This window comes from Sapajus apella, unplaced genomic scaffold (genome assembly GCF_009761245.1).
Source record: "Sapajus apella isolate SASKATOON/1434 unplaced genomic scaffold, GSC_monkey_1.0 scaffold45, whole genome shotgun sequence".
In the NCBI taxonomy this organism is placed as follows: Eukaryota; Metazoa; Chordata; class Mammalia; order Primates; family Cebidae; genus Sapajus; species Sapajus apella.
Window position 1 is genome coordinate 9,531,587 of NW_022436985.1, and position 22,350 is coordinate 9,553,936.

At 41.3% G+C, this 22,350-nt stretch overlaps 1 protein-coding gene and 2 long non-coding RNA genes across 8 annotated transcripts in view; 2 read left to right on the top strand and 1 right to left on the bottom strand.

Moving 5' to 3' along the window:
* Positions 1–18,243, bottom strand: part of HERC6 (HECT and RLD domain containing E3 ubiquitin protein ligase family member 6) — a 67,430-nt gene extending 49,187 nt beyond the window's left edge. For 3 of the 6 annotated variants that reach the window (XM_032239644.1, XM_032239645.1, XM_032239643.1), the window contains exons 1-8: positions 17,543–18,241; positions 14,653–14,812; positions 12,138–12,214; positions 8,593–8,820; positions 6,040–6,134; positions 3,323–3,450; positions 2,392–2,528; positions 1,474–1,541 (exon numbers count right to left, since the gene is read on the bottom strand). In XM_032239644.1, the coding sequence (XP_032095535.1) occupies positions 1,474–1,541; positions 2,392–2,528; positions 3,323–3,450; positions 6,040–6,134; positions 8,593–8,820; positions 12,138–12,214; positions 14,653–14,812; positions 17,543–17,741 (1,092 nt within the window). In that variant the 5' untranslated portion in view covers positions 17,742–18,241. Of the gene's footprint in view, positions 1–1,473; positions 1,542–2,391; positions 2,529–3,322; positions 3,451–6,039; positions 6,135–8,592; positions 8,821–12,137; positions 12,215–14,652; positions 14,813–17,542 lie in introns of all 6 variants that reach the window. The other 3 variants (XR_004257318.1, XM_032239646.1, XR_004257317.1) reach the window with 2 other exon arrangements.
* LOC116524414 lies at positions 805–14,605 on the top strand. The gene is made up of 3 exons (XR_004257321.1): positions 805–898; positions 4,682–4,686; positions 14,594–14,605. It is a non-coding gene; the product is annotated as an uncharacterized LOC116524414 (long non-coding RNA).
* A 650-nt stretch (positions 18,244–18,893) lies between the features above and the next one.
* Positions 18,894–21,795, top strand: LOC116524413. Its single transcript, XR_004257320.1, has 3 exons — positions 18,894–18,943; positions 19,982–20,004; positions 21,741–21,795. It is a non-coding gene; the product is annotated as an uncharacterized LOC116524413 (long non-coding RNA).
* Positions 21,796–22,350: the final 555 nt, after the last annotated feature.

Below are 22,350 nucleotides of genomic sequence, written 5' to 3' on the forward strand. Positions count from 1 at the left end.
TCACTGCAACCTCCACCTCCTGGGTTCAAGCAATTCTCCCTCAACGTCCCGAGTAGCTGGGATTACAGGCTCGTGCCACTATGCCTGGCTAGTTTTTGTATTTTTACTAGAGATGGGGTTTCACCTTGTTGGCCAGACTGGTCTTGTACTACTGACCTCAAGTGATCCACCTGCCCTGGCCTCCCAAATTGCTGGGATTACAGGCATGAGCCACCACATCCGGCCTCTAATACAATCTTATTTATTTTGCATTTACATATTTATGGTCCAGCCTTAACTGTAGAGTCCAAATACTATGAATGAGGGCAACCTTGTCTGTATGATTTATTCACTTTTGTCCCAGGCACCAAGAGCAGAGCCTGATATATAAAAGGCTCTCAATTTTTGTTGAGTGGCTGATTGAATGGCTATGATAGAGCAACCAAAGTATAGTCTCCTAACTGTCCCAGCAGTACAGAAACCTTTGCCTCTGACCACCTTCTGTGCCAGGGACTCTTATGTTCCTAATTTGTACTTTTTCCTGTTATCAGAATGTTTTAAATGTCAAGTTCTAAATGTCAAGTTTAAAACATTCCTGATAACAGGAAAAAGCACAAATTAGAAAAATAACTATGAAGGCTTTTTTTTTCCACAAAGATACTTGCAAACTCACCCAGAAATGTAACAATAAAATCCCCCCTATTAACACTTAGGAAGGCACCAAGCTTGGTAGATGGTGGTGTAAGCTATTGGGTTGGACTGCCTGGATCTGAATCCAGCTCTACCACTTACTACCAGTACAACTTTGAATAAAGTCACCTCTTGGAGGCTCAGTTTTTTTCATCTGTAAAATGTGAAAAATAATGTCAGTGAGAGGTGATATGAGCATTAAACATTTTGATCTATTTGAAGGACTTTGGTGCCGACACATGATGACTACAGTTAAAATTAGTTATTACTGTTATTTATCATCATTAATTTTATTAAGCAATAAACTTGAGTTGGGGACTCAATGATGCAACCGTTGCAACAGAGGACAGCTGAGACGCTGCACACCACCCCTGCCACACACACCCCTATAAACTCGCACACATGGCCATCCTTCCACTCAAGGAGGCATTCCCTGCAGGACATCTCAGAAACCCTTCCTTGACAGTTCTGGACAGGAAAAATTCAGTTCCCTCATGAAAATGGAAACAGCTGTTGTTGATACAAGTTACATCTGTATGCGCATTTACATGATGCAAATTCAATATACACGCTTGCCAATAAAGAAAAAAGAAATCTGAAATGGTGGTGGTGGGGTCTAATCTGTTAGGAACGCTGGCAAATAAGGAAGTGAGAATTATGTAATATTTTTTCATAAGCATTTGAATACAGGACCTTAATTTTTTAGGAAAACACCTGAATATATATGAATAATACAGTATTTCAAATACTGCTGTGAAATCTTGAAAAAAAATTTTTTAAAGGAACAAAAAATATAATAGATACCTGATGAGTTGTCACAAAGTTGGCATATTTTCCAGCAAAAATGTGTTTGACTTGAACATCCACGAGGTCTAAAAGAAAGTCATAAATCCATGCTTAGAGTTTTTAGAAATAAAAAATAAATATGATAAATACATCAAGCCAAATATACTCACTTACCAGCAATTTATGTTCTCCTAAATGGATTTTGACTACAAACACATAAAAGAACAATTTTTTATTTTTCTTTCCCCCATCATATTGAAATGAAAGATCACTTTTGATCAGATTACATGTCATATATTCACTTAGTCCAAAATTTAGGTTTTCATGCACTTGCATAATGCAGCCAGGTGGCCATGCTTTAGAAGAGATTTGATTAAATATATAAAAGTATATTGTTCTGGTTGCTTCTTTACTTTCTCAATAAACTTGCTTTCATTTTGTGGGGAAAAAAAAGTGTATTGTTCTGATGCATAAGTAATCAAGTTAGGATCTTATTCTGTATTATCTTAATCTTCTTTAATTAATTAATTAATTCATTCATTCATTTATTGAGATGGAGTCTTGACCTGTTGCTCAGGCTGGATGACATCAGCTCAGTGCAACCTCTATCTCCTGGGTTCAAGTGGTTCTCCCACTTCAGTTTCCCGAGTAGCTGGGATTACAGGCTTGCACCACCACACCAGGGTAATATTTGTGTTTTTAGTAGAGATGGGTTTCACCATGTTGGCCAGGCTGGTCTTGAACTGACCTTAATCTTTATAAATGATTACCAATACCCTAAGATTCACTGCATAAGAAAAAATTCACAATGTACATATATAAAATAAAAGTACTAGGGGAACTACAGTTCTGTGGGATCCTTTGAAAGGAAGCTGAATACTAGTTTTCCTCCAGTGGCACTGATGAACAAAAATCATGAATTAGTGGGACTCATACCATCAGCAGAAATCAAGCATCTAATGTCAAAGTTCTCTTTCAGGGCCTCTGGATGAGTTGGCTTGCTTGTGTCACTTGGTCCATGACCAAAAGATACCACCTGACCAGTGGTGTGCACATATGCAACGGTGTGATCACTAGAGAAGAGAGAATATACCATAATGAAGACTGAGGCACTCATGGCTTTTGAGAAAGATGATGTCCCTTAACACAAAATAACAAACACAGAAAACAGTTTACTTTTATTAAGTACCCAGTTCTCTTATCACAATGTCAGTATTAGAGGCCATCAAAGGATGTGCCTACACAGATGGTGAGTCAATATTAACTTACTACTAATCTTAAAAATAGAATGTTATTGATGCGTCTTTACTATGGTTTCTATCATTTGCATTTTAATCGCAGGCATTTCTATGTATGATAGATAGATAGATAGATAGATAGATAGATATATTATGCATTGGGTAGATATTTAAGCACTCAAAGTGTCCTTATAATTAGGTTATGCAGAACTCTGAATATATATGCAAACATACATCATCTTCTGCACATGAGATTACATTAATTTAATTTTGTCTCATCAACTTAAGCAGGAAAGCTCTGCTATTTTTATCAACCTACTTCCCATCCTCCAGCATCTGGTAAGGTGTTCTATACACAGTATAACTATTTCTTATTTAATAAGAAATAAATTAGTAGAACCAACTATTTCTTATTAAATAAATAAAATATCTAGAATAAAGGCAAAAAACAGAAAAATTAAACTATATTTGAAACAAGTAAATTTTCAGGCAGGAAAATGCTCTATAAAAAGAGCAGCCACATATTTTGGGTTTTAAGATTTGATAACATTCCATATGGGTCATTTCTAAGTAATAAAATATAACACTTTCTACACATGCAGAGAAAAAAAAAAGAAGAAGCCTATTACCCTCCACAATCTATCTGTGAAACTAGACCATGAATTCTTTCCACAAGTTGCGGACCTCTCTTCTCAGGATTGGGGCTGTATCCCAGCTGCCCAGAACTATTGTCTCCAAATGTGAACACTTTCCCATCCTGTTTAGGAAAGAAAGAACCAAATTAATTTCAGGTTTAAAAACGGTAACTAAAAGCTTACTGATTAAGTATCATACGAGAATTAACATGGGAGCACTCTGTGAAACACAAGGTCTACATAAATAGGAAAGATCCTTTATTCTTTCTAATAGTGTTATGTCAAGTTAACACATTAAACATGAAAAATCACTGGTGTCAGGCACAGTAGCTCACACCCGTAATCCCAGCACTCTGGAAGGCTATGGCAGGAAGAGTGCTTGAGGCCAGGAGTTTGAGACTAGCCTGGCCCAAATAGCAAGACCACAACTCTACATGATTTTTTTTTAATCATTAGCATTTCCTTAAAAACTAGACACCTTGGTGACGTATTGTACAGCATGGCGACTATAGTTAATAATGTATTTCATATATGAAAATTACTGAGAGAAGGCCAGGCATGGTGGCTCACGCCTATAATCCAAGCACTTTGGAGGCCAAGGCAGGTGGATCACCTGAGGTCGGGAGTTCAAGACCAGCCTGACCAACATGGTGAAACCCCATGTTTACAAAAAAAAAAAATTTTTTTTTAATTTAAAAAAGTTAAAAAAAGAAAAAAAAATTTTTAAATTTAAAAAAAAGAAAAGAAAATTACTGAGAGAGTAGATCTTGACGATTCTAACCACAAAAAAAGATGACTATGTGAACTGATGTATATGTTAACTAGCTTGATTGTGGTAATCACAATGTACACACGTATCAAAACACCATGTTGTACAGCATAAACATATATAATTTTTGCCAATTATACCATAATAAAGCTGGAAAAAGAAATAACTAAGTACTTAATAAGTCTTTATTAAATGAATAGATGGACAAATTAACTGGTTCAAGAATAAACCCAACATTTAAGAATGAGATTGAATTTATTAGAGCATTTTCCTGAAAATACTGTCTTCCCAAAAGATGATTCTATGATTACAAACAACTCTAGCTTTCTCTTTATAACTAAGAATAATATAATCCAAACAATCAAGGGTTTTTTAATTTAAGATATGCACTTAAAACAAACAATAAAAATAATTGGGGGCATATAGTTTTTAAACAAACATTACAACTACACAAGTAGTTTTCAAGTCTATTCTTTATGGCTCCAGAAAGAATCCATCCCTTTGGAATAGATTGTATGGCGAGGACAAGGTGGGTCGTAATTATGCCAAGCAAGAAATGAAATGAAGTATGTTCTAAGCTGAAGAGTGGGTTATTGAAAACTGTAAAAATTACTTTGTTGCTTCTATAATAATTTCTATCTGTAGAATCACCTAGTCAATGAATAATTGCTAAAGGCCGGGCGCAGGGTGGCTCACACCTGTAATCCCAACACTTTGAGAGGCTGAGGTGGGTGGGCCATCTGAGGTCGGGAGTTTGAGACCAGCCTGGCCATCATGGTGAAACTCTGTTTCTATTAAAAATACAAAGATTAGCTAGGTGTGGTGGTGCGCACCTGTACTCCCAGCCACTTGGGAGGCTGAGGCAGGAGAATTGCTTGAACCTGGGAGGTGGAGGTTGCAGTGAGCTGAGATCGAGCCACTGTACTCTAGCCTGGGCAACAGAGCGAGACTTCGTCTCAAAAAAAAAAAAAAAAAAGAATAATTGCTAAAGGAATTAGTTTTTGTATTAACCTTTTTTTTTTTTTTTTTTTTTTTTTGAGACAGAGTCTGGCTCTGTTGCCCAGGCTGGAGTGCAGTGGTGTAATCTCGGTTCACTGCAACCTCCACCTCCCAGGTTCAAGCAATTCTCCTGCCTCAGCCTCCCAAGTGTCTGGGGCTACAGGTGCCCGTGGCTACAGGTGCCCACCATCACACCTGGCTAATTTTTGTATTTTTAGTAGAGACGAGGTTTTACTGTGTTGGCCAGGCTGGTCTGGAACTCCTGACCTCGTGATCCACCCACCTTGGCCCCCCAAAGTGCTGGGATTACAGGCATGAGTCACCCCACCCGGCTATTAACCTAATTTAGTAGGTATCTAAAGATACTTCCGAAAGCTGAAATTAGCTTATGTTATAGAATCTTGAAAACTTTATGATTTGTATTTGGTTCACATCTCCTCTTTAGGTATGTGTACACTGAATGGCTATGTCTAGATTTTGGTATACATATCTTATGCTACAGTCTGAATGTTTGTGTCACCCCAGAATTCTTATGTTGAAATTCTAACCCTCAATGCCATGATATTAGGAGGAGGGGCCTTTGATGGATGATTAGGTCATGAAGGCAGAACCCTCATGAATGGGATTAGTGCCCTCACTAAAAAGGCCCAGGTGGGACTCCTCACCCCTTTCACTATGTGAGGACACAGTGAAAATATGGCATCTATGAATGAGAAGTTTGGCCCTCATCAGACATCAAATTTGCTGGCACCTTGATTTTGGACTTCCTAGCCTCCGGAACTATGAGAAATAGATTTCTGTTGTTTACGAGCCACTCTTTTTGTGGTATGTTGTTACAGTGGCCCAAATGGGCTAACATCTCTGGCTTTCAACAATAATTAGTACATGTACCTTGTTAACATTTCTCTGGAACTTAAAAACATAGCAACACATTTTGGATTACCTGGCTAAGCACGGCAGTGTGCTTATCACCACAGCTGATATAAATCACACCTAGATTCTTCAGTGCACCAATTGAGAGAGGCTTGTTGCTTTGCACTGTTGAAACAGCAGAATTTCTAGAGTATAAGAAACAGACTCAGATTTCATGAGTATTTACATTTTAATACCTTTTTATATTTCATATTTTTACATAAAAGATATCTTTTTTTACTCTTATAATTCACTAACATAGTTTGCAGATTTCATGACTATATATTTAATACCTTTTTATATTTTTATGTAAGTGATATCTTTTATTATTCTTAAAATTCATAACATAATTTTAAAAGTAAACAATTCTAAGTATAAAACAGAGGAAATACCGTACCTTGGGAAGGAAAAAAAGAAATGCTCCTTTAACATTTGTTTCTGGAAGCTATCTAATCTTCTGGAATCTTCTAGGTCTATTGACCTAGAAAGCTAAGCTTCAAGACCCTCATGCCTGATACTACTGCCATCGTGTTGTATTAATTTGTCAACCTAAAATAACAACAGAGAGGCTCTCTAAAAAGTTTATTTGGAATGAATGACAACGGGATTACAATCCAGGATATGCATGCCATAGCAGGCCATGGGCATAGCTGGGAAGGCTGAGGCAAGGGGGAGTTTTAAAGTACGTGCAGGTTATTTTGAAACAGAAGTTCATTGGTTACAAGGACTGATTTCAGGCAGTAACATGTGTACTGGCCATTGCTAGAAGAGGGTCTTCACAGAATCCACCCTGACTGCAAGGTTGCCATTTAGTAAGGAATACTTGCAAGGCTGCAGTTAGGAAACACTGTTACTGGAAAGATGTCCCATAGAAGTGGTCTTAGCTGCAAGGTTGTGGTTTTGGTAGAGTCCTCTGGGATAGTTACTATCAGGTGGATCTGTGTGAGGATCCTCCCTTCATGACCCCTCCCCTCCAACTCCATTTTATTAGGGTTTGAAATAAGTGACTCCATATTGATTCTGACCATTTTGACATATTTCTGTCACATGATAGGTGCTCTGCAAATATATTATAAAAATTGAGATGATAAGAAAAGCTGGCTAGGCATGGGTGTCTCATGCTTGTAATCCCAGCACTTTGGGAGGTTGAGGCATGTGGATTGCTTGAGCGCAGGAGTTCAAAACCAGCCTGGGCAACATGGTGAAACCCCATCTCTACAAAAAATACAAAACAATAGCTGGGTGTGGTGGCGTGTGCCTGTGGTCTGAACTACCCAGGGGGCTGAGATTGCAGTGAGTTGAGATCATTCCACTGCACTCCAGCCTGGGCAGCTGAGCAACATCCTATCTGAAGAAAAGGACAGAAAAAAAAAGAAAAGAAAAGAGGAGAGGAGGGAAAGGAAAAGAGGCTAGGGGAGGGGAGGGAAGGGGAGGGGGGAAGGGGAGAAGAGAGGAGGGGAAGAGGAGGGAAGGGGAGGAGAAGAGGAGGGGAGGGGAAGGCAGGGCAGGGGAGGAAAGGGAAAGGGAGGAGAAGGGTGAGGAAAGGAGGGGAGGGGAGGGAAAGAAAAAGGAAAGGAAAGAAAAACTTAATTAATGCTGAAATGGTGAAGTGAAACAAGGTATAAGTGCTCAGCATGGGACTGACACAGGTTAGGTGCTAACTATATGTTAGCTGAATGTAAGGAATTGAATAGAAGAGGATTGAGTTTGCGGGGAGCACATCCTGATGAGTTTTGTGTTAGGAGGAACTGGTTGTTTACAGAAGTTTTCTTTTGTCTAGAGGAACTGGTTGTTTCACCTAATGTTAGCAGTCTCCCAATCCAGAAATTTCTAAACTTTGCTTCACATTGGAATCACCTGTGAAGTCGCTAATGACAACTGATACTCTAATAGGTATGGGGTCTGACCTGGGCATTGAGGTTTTTAAAGGATCCCACAGTAGGCAGAATAATGGCCTCCCAAAGAATAATGGTCCCCCACTTCCTCATCCTGGAGCCTGTAAATATGTTAAGTTACGTGGCAAAGGGAAGTTATGGAAACAGATGGAACTAAAGTTGCTAATCAGTTGACCTTAACACAAGCAAGATTCTGCTGGATTATCCAGGTGAGCACACTGTAATCACAAGGGTCTTTTAACTGAGGAAGAGAGAGGCAGAAGAGTGTATGTGAAAGTAACAAGACTTGAGAAAGACTTGATCAGCCATTGCTAGCTTTGAAGAAGAAAGAGGTCTCTGAGTCAATTAATGCAGGTGGCCTCTAGAAGCTGCAGAAGGCATGAAAGTGGATTCTCCCCTAGAGCCTGTAGAGGCAGGCACCTGCTAACACCTTGACATTAGCCCAGTGAGACCTGCCAGAATTCTGACCTCCAGAACTGTAAGATAATACATTTGTGTTGTTTTAGGCTGCTAGGTTTGAGATGATTTGTTACCGCAGCAACAAGAAAGTAATATAGCTCCCTAGGCTATTCTAATGTGTCACAAGTTTGGGAACCACTGTTTTAACCATTGATACTGCCCTTTGCCAAGTTGGTCTTCCACCTGGAAAGAAAGAATGATTTATTGCACAAACAAGACTATCTCCTTACCTTGGACATTATGCCCACTAAGGGCCAGCTGCCCTGAACTGTTACTTCCCCAGCCAAACGAAGTCCCACAGAGAGATAGGGCAAAGCTGTGAGCCCCTCCAGCAGCCACCTGAGCCAGCGGGATCCCCTCCAGGGACCTCACCCTCTGAGGGCTGGCTTGGGAGGGGAACTCCTTCCCTAGGCCCAGCTGCCCGTGGCTGTTCTTTCCCCATGAAAACACTTGGCTATCTACAAAGACAAAGAAGAGAAATTAAGAATTGTATACATATTAGAATAATAAATTCAAATAGAAACTACTAATTCTATAAATCTTTTTTGTGGCTTTATTGAGGTATAATTGACAAATAAAAATTTTATATACTTAAGGTATATAATGTGATGTGCTGAAATACATAAACACTGTCAAATGATTGTCACAATGAGCTAATTAACATACCCATCACCTCACACAGTTACTTTTGTGTGTATGTGTGTGGTGAGAATACTTAAGAGCTACCCTCTTAGCAAACTTCCAGTATACAATGCACGATTATCAACTATAGTCACATGGCTGTACATTAAAAACGTATTCACCTTATAGCTGAAAGTTTGTACCCTTTGACCCACATCTTCCCATTTCCCCAAGCACCCAGGCCCTGGCAACTACCTTTCTACTCTCTGATTTTATTGAATTTGACTTTCTTAGATACCACATCTAAGTGAGACCGTGCAGTATTTGTCTTTCTCTGTCTGGTTTATTTTACTTAGTATGATGTCTCCAAGATGCACATGGTAGGATTTCCTTCTATTTCTATTCAATGTTACAAACCTTTACACAGTAAAAGAGAGATAGAGAAAAAAAAATGAGATTAAAGTATTCCAAATAAAGGCAAGTGGGGTGGTCAATGTCACCTTCAAATGTCCCTTCAAACAATGTCCACTATTCTCCCTCCCAATTAAGGGCAACTGTGTTCTTTCAACTGCTCAGGCCAAAAATCTTAGAGTCATCCTTAACTCTTCTCTTTTATACTCTTCAACCCAGCAAATTCGAAACTTCTGCCTTCAAAATCTATCCAGAATTCAACCATTTCTCATCTCTCCACTGCTACCACCTTAGCTAAGTCACCAACATTTCTCTCCTTGAAAATGACAATAGCACCTCACTAATCTCCCCAAGGCAATCTTTGCCCCCAGCAGTTTGTTCTCCAAAGAGTAGCCAGAGTGATCCTTTTAAAAATATAAGTCCAGGGGTGGGGAGTTGGGGAAAGATAGCATGGGGAGAAATACCAGATATAGGTGAAGGGGAGGAAGGCAGCAAATCACACTGCCATGTGTGTACCTATGCAACTATCTTGCATGTTCTTCAAATGTACCCCAAAACCTAAAATACAATTTAAAATACATACATATATACATATGTCCAATCAAGTACTTCAGGAGCTTGCTATCTCACTCAATGAAGGACTGAGTCCCATCACAGGCCCCACATCACCAGTCTGGCTCACCCCCACTTCCCAGACTTCATCTCCCCCTACTCACTCCTCTCCAGACCCTTTGCTGTTCCGGGAGTACATTTCAGAGCACGCCCTGATCTCATGGCCTTTGTGTCTGGATCATTCTTTCATGGGTAGCATCTCAACTTTCTCCCTCCCTTTTCATATGGTCTCTGCTCATATGTCACCTTATAAGAGATATCTGCCCTGACCACCTTATAAAATAGAAAGGCCCCTTCTCTCCACCCAGGTACTCACTCTCTGTCCTCTTACTCTCTTTTTTTTATGAGATGGAGTCTCTCTCTGTTGCCAAGGCTGGAATGCAGTGGTGCAATCTCGGCTCACTGCAACCTCTGCCTCCCGGGTTCAAGTGATTCTCCTGCAGCAGCCTCCCAAGTTGCTGAGATTACAGGCGCTGCCACCATGCCCAGCTATTTTTTCTGTGTGTGTGTGTGTGTGTGTGTGTGTGTGTGTGTGTGTGTATTTTTAGTAGAGATAAGGTTTCACCATGTTGGCCAGGCTGGTCTCGAACTCCTGACCTCGTGATTCACCCGCCTTGGCCTCCCAAAATGCTGGGAGTGAGCAACCATGCCCGTCCAATAAATGTTAGGTGTCCAATAAATGGACAGCTGGTAACCGATAAATATTAGGTGTCCATAGACCCTGGCACAGTTGCAATGATACATAGGACATCACCTGAGGAACATACAAATGTTACAGTCCCTTGAAGGGGATCAGGATATGCCACACCAAAATATGCTACTTTGGCATAAGAATTGTTTCGAGTTGAAGGCAATTGAGAGTTAACAGATGTAAGGAGAGGTTTCCGCCCTTCTCTTATCTGCCTAAAAGCAGGGCATAAGTTTCCCCTTGTGGAGGTATCTCCACTCTACTGTACCAGGGAGAGAAGAGTAACTTTATGACTGAAGACGATGAAGCAGCACTGAGATGAGTCTGCATAAACAAATTTACCAAAATATCCCTTATCTTCCATTGCTTTCCCTATGTATTTCCTAGTCACTTTCCTACAAGGTATTGTCCCTTGAAGCCCAAACTCCCTTTTCTTTGTTAAAACAGTATGTAACTACCCAAGTCTAACCACTACTTTTAGTTTCACTTCCTTTCTGTAAACTGTTGTGCACAAAAATATTGATAAAAATTGGGGGCTGGGCATAGTGGCTCACGCCTGAAATCCCAGCACTTTGGGAGGCTTAGGTGGCTTGAGGTCAGGAGTTTGAGACGAGCCTGGACAACATAGGGGAACCCCGACTCTACTAAAAATACAAAAATTAGTAGAGTGTGGTAGTGCATGCCTATAGTCCCAGCTACTTGGGAGGCTGAGGTAGGAGAATCGCTCGAACCTGGGAGGTGGAGGTTGCAGTGAGCCAAGATGGTGCCACTGCACTCCAGCCTGGGTGACACAGCGAGACTCTGTCTGAAAAAAGAAAAAATAATAAATAAAAATTGGGTGCCTTTTCTCTGTTAATCTGTTTCTGTTCATTTAATTTGCATGTTCCCAAATACTACATGTAAAAGGGCAGAGAAAAAATTTTCCCTCCTTCAGACTTTCCATTGAGAAATTTGAATTAAGGATGGACAATGGAGGGTGGAGGTTGGTAGAGTGTAGATGTACAATTATTATGTGTCAATAAAGATAAATAAGTACAAATTAAAAAACAAAAAATATAGAGTCATGATTTTGACACCTTGACTTCTTTTTCATCGATCTAAGCGAAACAGATGAATTGTCCTTAGTCTGTCTGGGTTTGCCAGCGTGCTCTTCATTTAACATAAAGAGCAAGGGGCTGGAAATAAAGCCACTATAAGCTGAGAGAGTTGGCCAGTTAGGTCAAATAACCAGAGACAGTCCCTTATGGCATCATGAATTAGGGACTTTCTAGAGTATAATAAGGACCAAGAAATTCGAGAAAAAATAGAAAAACAATATATCTTATGAAACCTGGAGAGTGAAAAACTTCTAAATGAGCCCCAGTGCATTAAAAATCAATAGCTATAATTCCTATTCAAAAAATTACTTCCTAATCACACTCAGATCTAAAAAGTGTTTCTTACCTTTTGATAATGCCAGGGAGTGGTAATGTCCACAGGAAACTTGTATTATTTTTATACCAGTCAGAGCTGTTATTTTCCTATATAAAAAAATACAAAATTCATTAATCCTTATTTAGAGTAAGTTGTCCAGTGGACTACAGATATTTAAAAGTATCTCAGGTAATACATCTGGTCCAGAAAAACAATTTAATTTTCTTGTATTTCTGTAGTGCCTTTATTCCAAAGCCCTCAAACTGTTTTTACATGACATCAACATGTACAAAGGTATAGGACAGAATCCAAAACAGTACATAATGCAAAAACAATTGTTACTGGACTCCAATACAGTACCTAATGTACTAATTTTATTCTACATTTATTAGCCTAAAAGAAAAATAAATTTTTTCTACATATATAGTAAAGAGCTTTAGAATTTATAGAACACCAACATCTACATCATCATCTAATTTAAGCCCTAATTTAATAAAGAAATTATTAGGTTAAATCATACAAAATTGCCACCATTTTTGTAGATCAAAACCAGATAACTATTGGTAATTTCCCTTTTTTTTTATTCCCCCCAGATAGAGTCTTGCTTTGTTGCCCAGGCTGGAGTGCAGTGGTGTGATTTCGGCTCACTGCAACCTTCACCTCCCAGGTTCAAGTGATTCTTCTGCCTCAGCCTCCCAAGTAGCTGGGATTACAGGCATGCAGCACAACATCTGGCATTTTTTTTTTTTTTTTTTGTATTTTTAGTATACAATATGGTTTCACCATGTTGGTCAGGCTGATCTTGGTCTCAAACTCCTTATCTCAGGTGATCTGCCCACCTTGGCCTCCCAAAGTGCTGGGATTACAGGCGTGGGCTGCTGCACCTGGCCACTATTGGCAATTTCATAAGGTGAATCTAATGGAACTCAAAGAGGTCAAATAGGTATGATGTTGTAGAACCAGACTCAAATTATGATCTTTTCATTCCAAATTCAATGCTCATTCCTCCAAGTCACATTGATCTCTTCTAGAATTTAATGACTAGAAGATGTAACAAGAAGTCACTTCCTACAATTAAAAAGCATATGTTTGAAAATTCCTTAAGTATGTAATTCATAAACACAAAATTCAGAGCCAACTACTTGTCACATCTGTCCTGGGAAGTTGTTTGCGAGGGAATGTGATATTTCCCTCTATTTTACTAAGTAAGATATTAGGGTCTAGTGATTTATGACAAGCCAAAAGGTTATGGTGGAAAAAAACCTTTCCTCTTCCACCTTTGGTCCAATATTTGGGCCTTCGAATTAACTGACAATAGATTAACAAGAGAAAATACAAAGGTTATTTACAAATGTGCTTACTATTGCAGAATATCCCAAAGTAAAGTTTTATATATGTCAACCTAATAAAAGGCAGGGTTTGGGGACTTCAGTGGGAAAGTATAGAAGGTTCTATTGGGCTTTTTGATGGTAATGGTAATGGGTGGTCTGTCTTCATGACAACCGAATACCCAGGAAACTCTCACTCAAGGAAGTTATTGGCAACTGTATTTTCAGGAGGCTCTGTTTTAGTGTGATAAAGGAAGTTCAGGTAAGATTTATGTCTGCATCTTTTACAGCTGAAATGTTTCTACTTTACACCCACTTTAGTCTTTATACCCATTCTGGAGGTCTAAATGGGCCCTTACAGTTATATTCCAAGAGATAAGATTAAGATCAAAGGGTCAGCTCATTTGACTCTGCTCTAATTAAATAATAATTGGTGCTGCAGTTTTTTCCCTGCCTTCTTCCCTCACTACTCTGCAGGCCTTCAGGTTAGGAACTGTGTTTGTCATAGCCTTTTTTTTTTTTTTAGAGACAGGGTCTCGCTCTGTTACCCAGGCTGGAGTGCAGTGGTGCACTGTTGGCTTACTGCAGCCTCTGCCTCCCAGGTTCAAGCAATTCTCCTGCCTCAACCTCCCTACTAGATGGGATTACAGGCATGTGCCACAATGCCTGGCTAATTTTTTGTATTTTTAGTAGAGATGGGGTTTCGCCATGTTGACCTGGCTGGTCTTGAACTCCTGACTTCGTGATCCGCCGGCCTCAGCCTCCCAAAGTGCTGGGATTATAGGCATGAGCCACGGCACCCATCCTTTTTTTTTTTTTTTTTTTTTTTTTTTCCTGTGGCTGAGTCTCCCCTCTGTTGCCCAGGCTGGAGTGTAGTGGTGCTGTCTTAGCTCACTGCAACCTCCACTTCTCAGGCTCAAGCTATTCTCCCATTTCAGCCTCCTGAGTAGCTGGGATTACAGGTGCCTGTCACCATGCCAGGGTAATTTTCTTGTATTTTTTGTAGACACGGGGCTTCGCCATGTTGGCTAGGCCGGACTCAAACTCCTGACCTCAAGTGCTCTGCCCACCTTAGCCTTCCAAAGTGTTGGGATTACAGATGTAAGCCACTGCAGCTGGCCTGTCATAGTCATCTTTGTATCCTAGCATCTTGCACAGTGCCTGACACATGGTACGAAATATATTGAATAAATGAAGGAGAGGACTGAAATACTTACTTAGGTGTGAAATTTGTTTCCTTGAATTCTCCAATCCCCAGCTGTCCTTCAGAACCAGCTCCCCATGCGAAGACCCTTCCTTTGTGGCACACAGCCAGGGAGTGCTCCTTCCCGCAGCTCACAAGATCAAACTTTAGGGTTTTCAATGCCTGAACTGGTTCTTTTGGAAACAAAACAAAACACCCCCCAACCACCACCACCAGATTATTAGTTTAACAAGTTTAAGACAGCACTTTTCTTCAAAAAGAAGGATCATCCAGATTTCTTGTCTCCTCCAATGGTATTTTAAACTGAGACCTAAAGTTCATGCTAAATGTCTGAAGGAAGTAGATTCAATGTGTGTTAACCTGTCTTTTTTTTTTTTTGAGGCCATTATCCTTAGCAAACTAATGCAGGAAGACTTACCCTGTCTTTATGGGATACAGCTCTGTTAAAATAATTAACTGGGAGGCTATTAAGTTGAGATGGCTCCAGCACCTTGGGTTCCTACATAAACAAACCAAAACCCAACTCACAGTGATTGGTCATAGCCCAGGAAAATGAAACTTAAGGTTAACCAATCAGAAAGCACCAACTAAGTTTAGAGACTAAACCACCAACTAACTAGAGACTTTATAAACCAGAAACTGCTGACTACTTCTAACGAGGGACTTTCCACTTTAACCAATCAAATATTTTCTTTGTCTTGCTTCCTGGAACATCATATCAAAGGTTTCCCCTCGCATCTCCTTGCACCTCCCTCAATGGAGCCCAACTGCTTGAGGTCTGGTGCTGCTCAATTCATGAACTGCTGAATGTTCAAATTAACGCTTAAAAACATTTAATGTACCTAAATCTATCTTTTAATGGCTGTTACTTAAAGGAGTAGGCATCATGGAGGGGGTAAACTTTAGGGACTATGACGCATAACCAAACATTTCTCTATGGTGGTGTTAGCAAACCCTAGTAAAATAAAGGGACCCAGAAAAAGTTGGGATCTCCTCCATTCTGCTACTCAGTCTTCCCACCCTAAACACTGAAAGCAGTGAATCCCTTGCTCAGAAGGAAATTGGAAGGCAGCCTACCTCATGAGCGTGAGAGGCAGGTGCTGGATCCTCTTACAAGGAAAAGTGAAAAAATATGCCCCTATGGAGGCCCCAAATATGCTCACAAATGAAAACCACATCACATTTCCCTACAAGCCAATCTAAACTGTTTTCTCAAGGCGCCTGTCTCTGAATTATTAGAGTTGAGAACATCATACCAGTAAAGTTTTTGTAACGTTTAAGATTTTGTTTTTCCTTTTATCTTCAATTTTTTTCAACTATTTACTGTCAATCTATGCAAGGCTAAAATTTCCCAAAGATTCATGCACTTGGAAAGACAGAAATTGGTACCATTTTTCTGGAGAACAATTTGGCATTAAGTATCATGTTGCCCTTCATTTCCAAATGAAGGTGATCAGACCTGAAAACATGCTACTATACCATAAGAATTTGAGCTGAAGGCAACTGAGAATCAACAGATGCAGGAAGAGTTCTCTGATCTCTTCTTATCTACCTAAAAGTAGGGCATAAATATCCTTTTGTGAGAAGCTCCCATCTCCTGCACCAAGAAGAGAAGGGTCACCTAAGATGAAGACTTGGCACTGGGATGAGTCTGCATAAACAACTCTAATAAAATAACCCTTGTCTTCCCTTATATTTTCTAGTCATTTTCCCCAAGTTCATCGTCCTTTAAAGTCCAAACCCCTTTTCCTTTGTTAAATATGATTCACAAGCCCCTAAGTCAAAGCACTTGAGTTTCACTACTATTTTGCAAATTCCTATGCATGGAAATCCCCCTATATGTAAAAGATTAATAAAATTGTATGCTTTTTCTCCTGTCGATCTGTCTTTTGTCAGTTAAGTTTGCAGGCCCCAGGGGCTGAATTTAAGAGGGTAGAGGAAAAATTTTCCTTCTCCACACACCTTTTGAAACTATTCTCAGCAAGTCATCAGATATGTGGTCAAATTATTTCCTTACAAGAACATCAATCAGAATTATTTATAAAAGCCCCTAGTGGGAAACAATCTACTTTCCACAAAAAGAGAATAATTATGGTACTCTCAGAGTTTGGAATGTTATGCAGCAATTTAAAATGTATTTTCAAAACATATACAATAAAAGGGCAGTATGTTCATGTGATTATGTTTGATGAAAACACAATGTATAGAGTTGCAATAAATACTGCATATACAAATCTATAATGGCATGATTTTTATAAAACATTAAATACATACATTGAAAAAAGTAGACAAGGAGAAAATGCATCAAAATGTTAGGAGTTATCTTTGGATGTTGGAGCTACAGGTGAGTTCTTTCTCGTATTTCTACAATAATCTATAAAGATTATTGTATTATCATATATTTTTTAAGAAAAAAGTGCCCCAGAGTATTTCTAAGGGAGTTACAGGTGTCCAACCCGCAAACCACGTTTGTACGGTCAGGCTGCCTTCTCCAGGTATAACCGCGCAGGCGAGGATTTGTCTGCGAGGCAAGCCGGAGGGACCACATTTCTATCCAGAGCAGCGCGGACCGGGTTAGTTTTGACTCTCAGTTTCGCTTTGAACTTGAATTGGAAACCGAAACGAACCCCAGGGGCGGCGGGAAAACGAAACTGAAGAAGTTGCGCTTCGGAAGCACAGGGCACAATTCTCCCGGTTCCTTTGGCTCCTCGGGTCCCGAGGCTCCCAGCACCCCTGCCTTCCTGGCCCGTGGCGCCCAGCATCTGAGCCACACCCCGCACCTGGGCCCCCGCGCTCCTCACCCGGGTCCCCGCGCCCCGCACCCTGTTCCCTGCACCCGGTACCCGAGCCCCCGCGTCCATGCACCGGGGTCCCCACACTCCGCGCCTGCGATCTGCGCTCACCTGGCAGGTCCCCGCGCGGCTCGCCCCTGCGGCCCAGCTGGCCCCAGCTGTTCTCACCGCACGAGTGGACTGAGGAGTTGGTCAGCAGCAGCAGAGCGTGACGCTCCCCGCTGGCCGCCTGCAGTAGCTCAGCCCCGGGGCTGCCCTCTGTCCTCCGGCGCTGCAGCCCGCTGGAGCCGGCCCTCCAACAGAAGTACATCCCGCTTCCGCGCGCAGTCGCCTGCTTCGGATTCAGTCCTTCTCTCTGAGACAGGCTCTCGAACGCTGGTGACTGGGTACGCAATGATTTCCTGGAGGTCGAGAGGCTCACCCTGCCTTCAACCCGTCCCAGGAGGGCAGCCCTAACCCCACGTCAACTCTCGCCGCCTAAGCTTCAGTTTTGAAAAGCAGAAAGGGCGTCCCAGGGGAATGCATCTGGGTTTACTTTATATCCTAAGCCATTCATGAGTCATGAATGCCACTCTGGGCAACTTACCCAATGATTCTGTGCTTCAGCTATCACATCTACGAAATATGGACAGCAATTCAGCAAATCTAATATGTTGGGATAATTTAATAGATACATAAAGTGTTAGAATAATACCTAGTGTGGTGAATAAAGCATCTGAGTGCCCACCTCCTTCCAGATCTTTTTTGGCACTGAAAATAAAAGGTTTTTTTGTTGGTTGGCTTAAGACGGATTCTCGCTCTGTCGCCCAGGCTGGAGTACAGTTGCGCGATCTCGGCTCACTGCAACCTCCGCCTCCCGGGTTCAAGCAATTCTCCTGCTTCAGCCTCCCAAGTAGGTGGGATTATAGGCGTGCGCCACGACACCCAGCTAATTTTTGTATTTTTAGTAGTTTCAGCATCTTGACCAGGCTGGTCTCGAATTCCACCCCCTCAGCTTCCCAAAGTGCAGGGATTACAGGCATGAGCCTCCGCGCCCGGCCCGAAAATACAATTAGTGAAAGACAAGATCTTGGTGGTGCGTTTTCGTTCTCCTGCGGAGGAGAACATAAACAGATGAACACATAGTGTAATATCCAGGGACAACGAGAAATACAATAGGACCTAGAGGGTAGAAGCAGAAGGCACTGGTATTCGAGATGATATTAGGGAAGAGTTTCCTGATAAAGTGATATTTATGCAGAGAGCTGAGGGGACATGGGAAATGAGGGAATGAGTCGTGATCATACGTAAGGGCAGAGGATAAAAAAAAAAAAAGCAGTTGGAAGGTTTTGAATAGAGAAGAGCCATGGTGTGACTTAGTTTTTAAAGATTTATCTGGCTGCTGTGTAAAAAATAATAGGACAAAAATGGAAGCAGAAAGCCAGTTAGCAGAGACTACTTAAGAGTCCAGGTCAAGTGACATCCTGGAGGGAAAGAGAGGAGAAGTTATTAGATTCAAGATGTGTTTTGAAAGTAAGAATCCACAGATTTGAGGATGGATTAGAAATTGGGGAAAGAAGAAAAGAGATCAGGAATTACTCCAGGGTTGGCCTTGGGGGTACTCCAGGGTAAACTCTACAGGGCTGGGAACCCCTGAGGAGGTGCAGGTTTAGAGCTGTGTGGGTCTGGAGTACAGATTGGTAATGATAACTGTGAGATGCTTGTTAATCAAGAAGGCAATAGGATAAACTGTTTTGGAGTTGTAGAGAGAAGCTGGGGTGGAGTCAGAAAACTGGGAGCCATCATGAGATGATGCTTAAAGCCAGATGGCTGAATGAGAACATCCAGGGGGTGAGTGTGGCAACAGTGTAGCAGAGGCTAGAGGACTGATCATAGGAGGAAAACCAGGAGCGGGAGTTACAGACAGAGCAAGTAAAGAATAAGGGAAGGATCAACTCTGTCAGTTGCTTGCAGAGCAAGTTAAGGGTTGAGCACTGATATTTATTTATTTATTTATTTATTTTTAGATGGGGTTTCCACTCTTGTCACCCAGGTTGGAGTGCAGTGAGGTGATCTCAACTCACTACAACCTCCACCTCCCAAGTTCAAGCGATTCTCCTGCCTCAACCTCCCGAGTAGCTAGGACTACAGGCATGCACCACTACGCCCAGCTAACTTCTGTATTTTTGAAGAGATGGGGTTTCACCATGTTGCCCAGCTAGTCTCGAACTCCTGACTTCAGGTGATCTCACTACCTCAGTCTCCCAAAGTGCTGGGATTACAGGCATGAACCACCACGCCCAGCTGAGCACTGGTTTTTCAATTTGGGAATTTTGACAATGTTAGCCATCATCTGTTGGGTCTGTCCAGCAGACCCTGGCAGATGGATGAAATGAGTACTCAGACACAAGTATGCAGTGTAAGAGTAGCTAGGTGACTGCCTGGCTCTAGTGACCAGAGAGAAGCCCTGAGAACCCGGAGCTGCTTGCTTTTATTCAGTGCAGGCACAATGCTGAAAACCTGGAGCAAACACGACCTGTAGGTAATTAAAATGTATTGTTTCCCTTTCAGGAACGTCATGCTTGTGCACAAAGGTCAGTTCCTGTAAACAAGTAAACAAACCTGTTTAAGACAAATTCCCCTACACTCCCTTGAACCTTGTACCTTGCCTTCTGCCCCAGAATTATAGAACAGCTGCCTTCAGAAGCCGACCGTTCAGAAGGTTTGTGTCTTTTTCCTATAGTTTTTCCCACCACTCTGACCTATCCCCCACAATCATCAGCATTATTGATTTTTAAAAAAACTATTATAGAACCTATTTATATAATTTCAATTCACCACTGTTTATGACCGTATTTCAAGTTCTTTAAAGAGAAGAACAAGGCCGGGCGCGGTGGCTCAAGCCTGTAGTCCCAGCACTTTGGGAGGCCGAGGCGGGTGGATCACGAGGTCAAGAGATCGAGACCATCCTGGTCAACATGGTGAAACCCCGTCTCTACTAAAAATACAAAACATTAGCTGGGCATGGTGGTGCGTGCCTGTAATCCCAGTTACTCAGGAGGCTGAGGCAGGAGAATTGCCTGAACCCAGGAGGCGGAGGTTGCGGTGAGCTGAGATCACGCCATTGCACTCCAGCCTGGGCAACATGAGTGAAACTCTGTCTCAAAAAAAAAAAAAAAAAAAAAAAAAGAGAAGAACAAATGTTATTTATTTTTCTACTCCAAAAGCACCTGGAACTTGGTAGATGCTAATAAGGGTATACTGGACAAATGGATTGATGAGTAGTGAGTCAGTGAATAGTACTCATATTTCTGGTTTTATTTTACTATACCAAATATAACCTTTTTCTGAATAGTAATTTCTTAAATGTTTATTTTCTCAAGCACAGCCTGTAAGAGTTTGGTATTATCACCATAAGACACCGAACCCTCATATTACGTTATTTCTTAAAAAAAAAATTTTTTTTTCGAGACAGAGTCTTGCTTTGCCATCCAGGCTGGAATGCAGTGGCACAATCTTGGCTCACTGCAGCCTCTACCTCCCAAGTTCACGAGATCCTCCTGCCTCAGCCTCCCGATTAGCTGAGATTACAGGCATGTACCACCACGCCCAGCTAATTTTTGTATTTTTAGTAGATAGGGTTTCACCATGTTGGCCAGGCTGGTCTCAAACTCCTGACCTCAAGTAATCCACCCACTTTGGCCTCCCAAAGTGCTGGGATTTCAGGCGTGAGCCACCACGCCTGGCCTAAATTTTTTTTTTTATTGATACATAATAGGTGTACATGTTTTGTGGATACATGTGATAATTTGACACATTATCAAATTGGGGTATCTGTCTCCTTAAGTAATTTATCTTGAGCCAGCCACAGTGGCTCATACCTGTAATCCTAGCACTTTAGGAGGCTGAGGTGGGAGGATTGCTTGAGCTCAGGAGTTGGAGACCAGCCTGGGCAACATAGTGGAACCGCATCTTTACAAAAAATACAAAAAAATAGCTGGGCATAGTGGCACATGCCTATAGCTGAGATGGCGTCATTGCACTCCAACCTGGGTGACAGAGTGAGACTCTGTCTCTTAAAAAAAAAAAAAATTCCTTTGGTTGCAGGTGACAGAAAATAAGGCCCAAGCTCACTTAAGCAAACGGGAAATTTACTTACAGTTTACATTATTATTTTTCAAAAACCTTTGCTGCCCCTGTCCACCCTGTGACATCAATCTTGAGCATGTGATTTGTTCTGGCCAATTATATGCAAGTGGGAGGCAACTTCAGGCAGATAGTTCAGAGCCAGCACTTCTTTTCCTACTCTCCTTCCCCTCTGTTACAACAGGTGGTTTTCTAGAGAGAGACTGCTCTATTTTACTAAATCCCAGATTAAAAACAACAATCAAGCAGAGCTGCAGGTAGCCCATGGAGCATAAGCAAGAAATAATTTTTGTTTTTGTAAGCTTATGAGCATTTAGGAAGTATTTATGATTACAGCATAATTGTTTATGATTAAAGTAAAGTCACGTAACTGGAAAAGTCCACCAGAATGTCTGATTACAGGCACTGCTGTAAACAAGGACTTAACCAATGTCCTTAATGGCTCAATTTCTCTGTCTCTTCACTCTGCCTCTTGCTATGAGGGCTTCATCTTCAGGCTCCATGCAGTCTATCTTGCAGTTCCGGAAGCACCTCTAAGATTGCAAGAGGGTTACAACAACTCTAAACTTTATATATATCCAGCTCTCAGCTTCACAGCCTGTGGACAGAAAAAATTTGCTCAAAACAAAAGTCTTGAGATTTGGCCCGATTTGGGTCATATGTCTACTCCTGAGGCAATCACTGTGGAAGCCAATGAGGTGGTCAGTCAAACTTGTTGGGATGGCATCTCATCCATGCACTTTCTGAGTGGAGTAGGCAGATCCCACATGAAAGTTTAAGCATGTTGCTGGAAG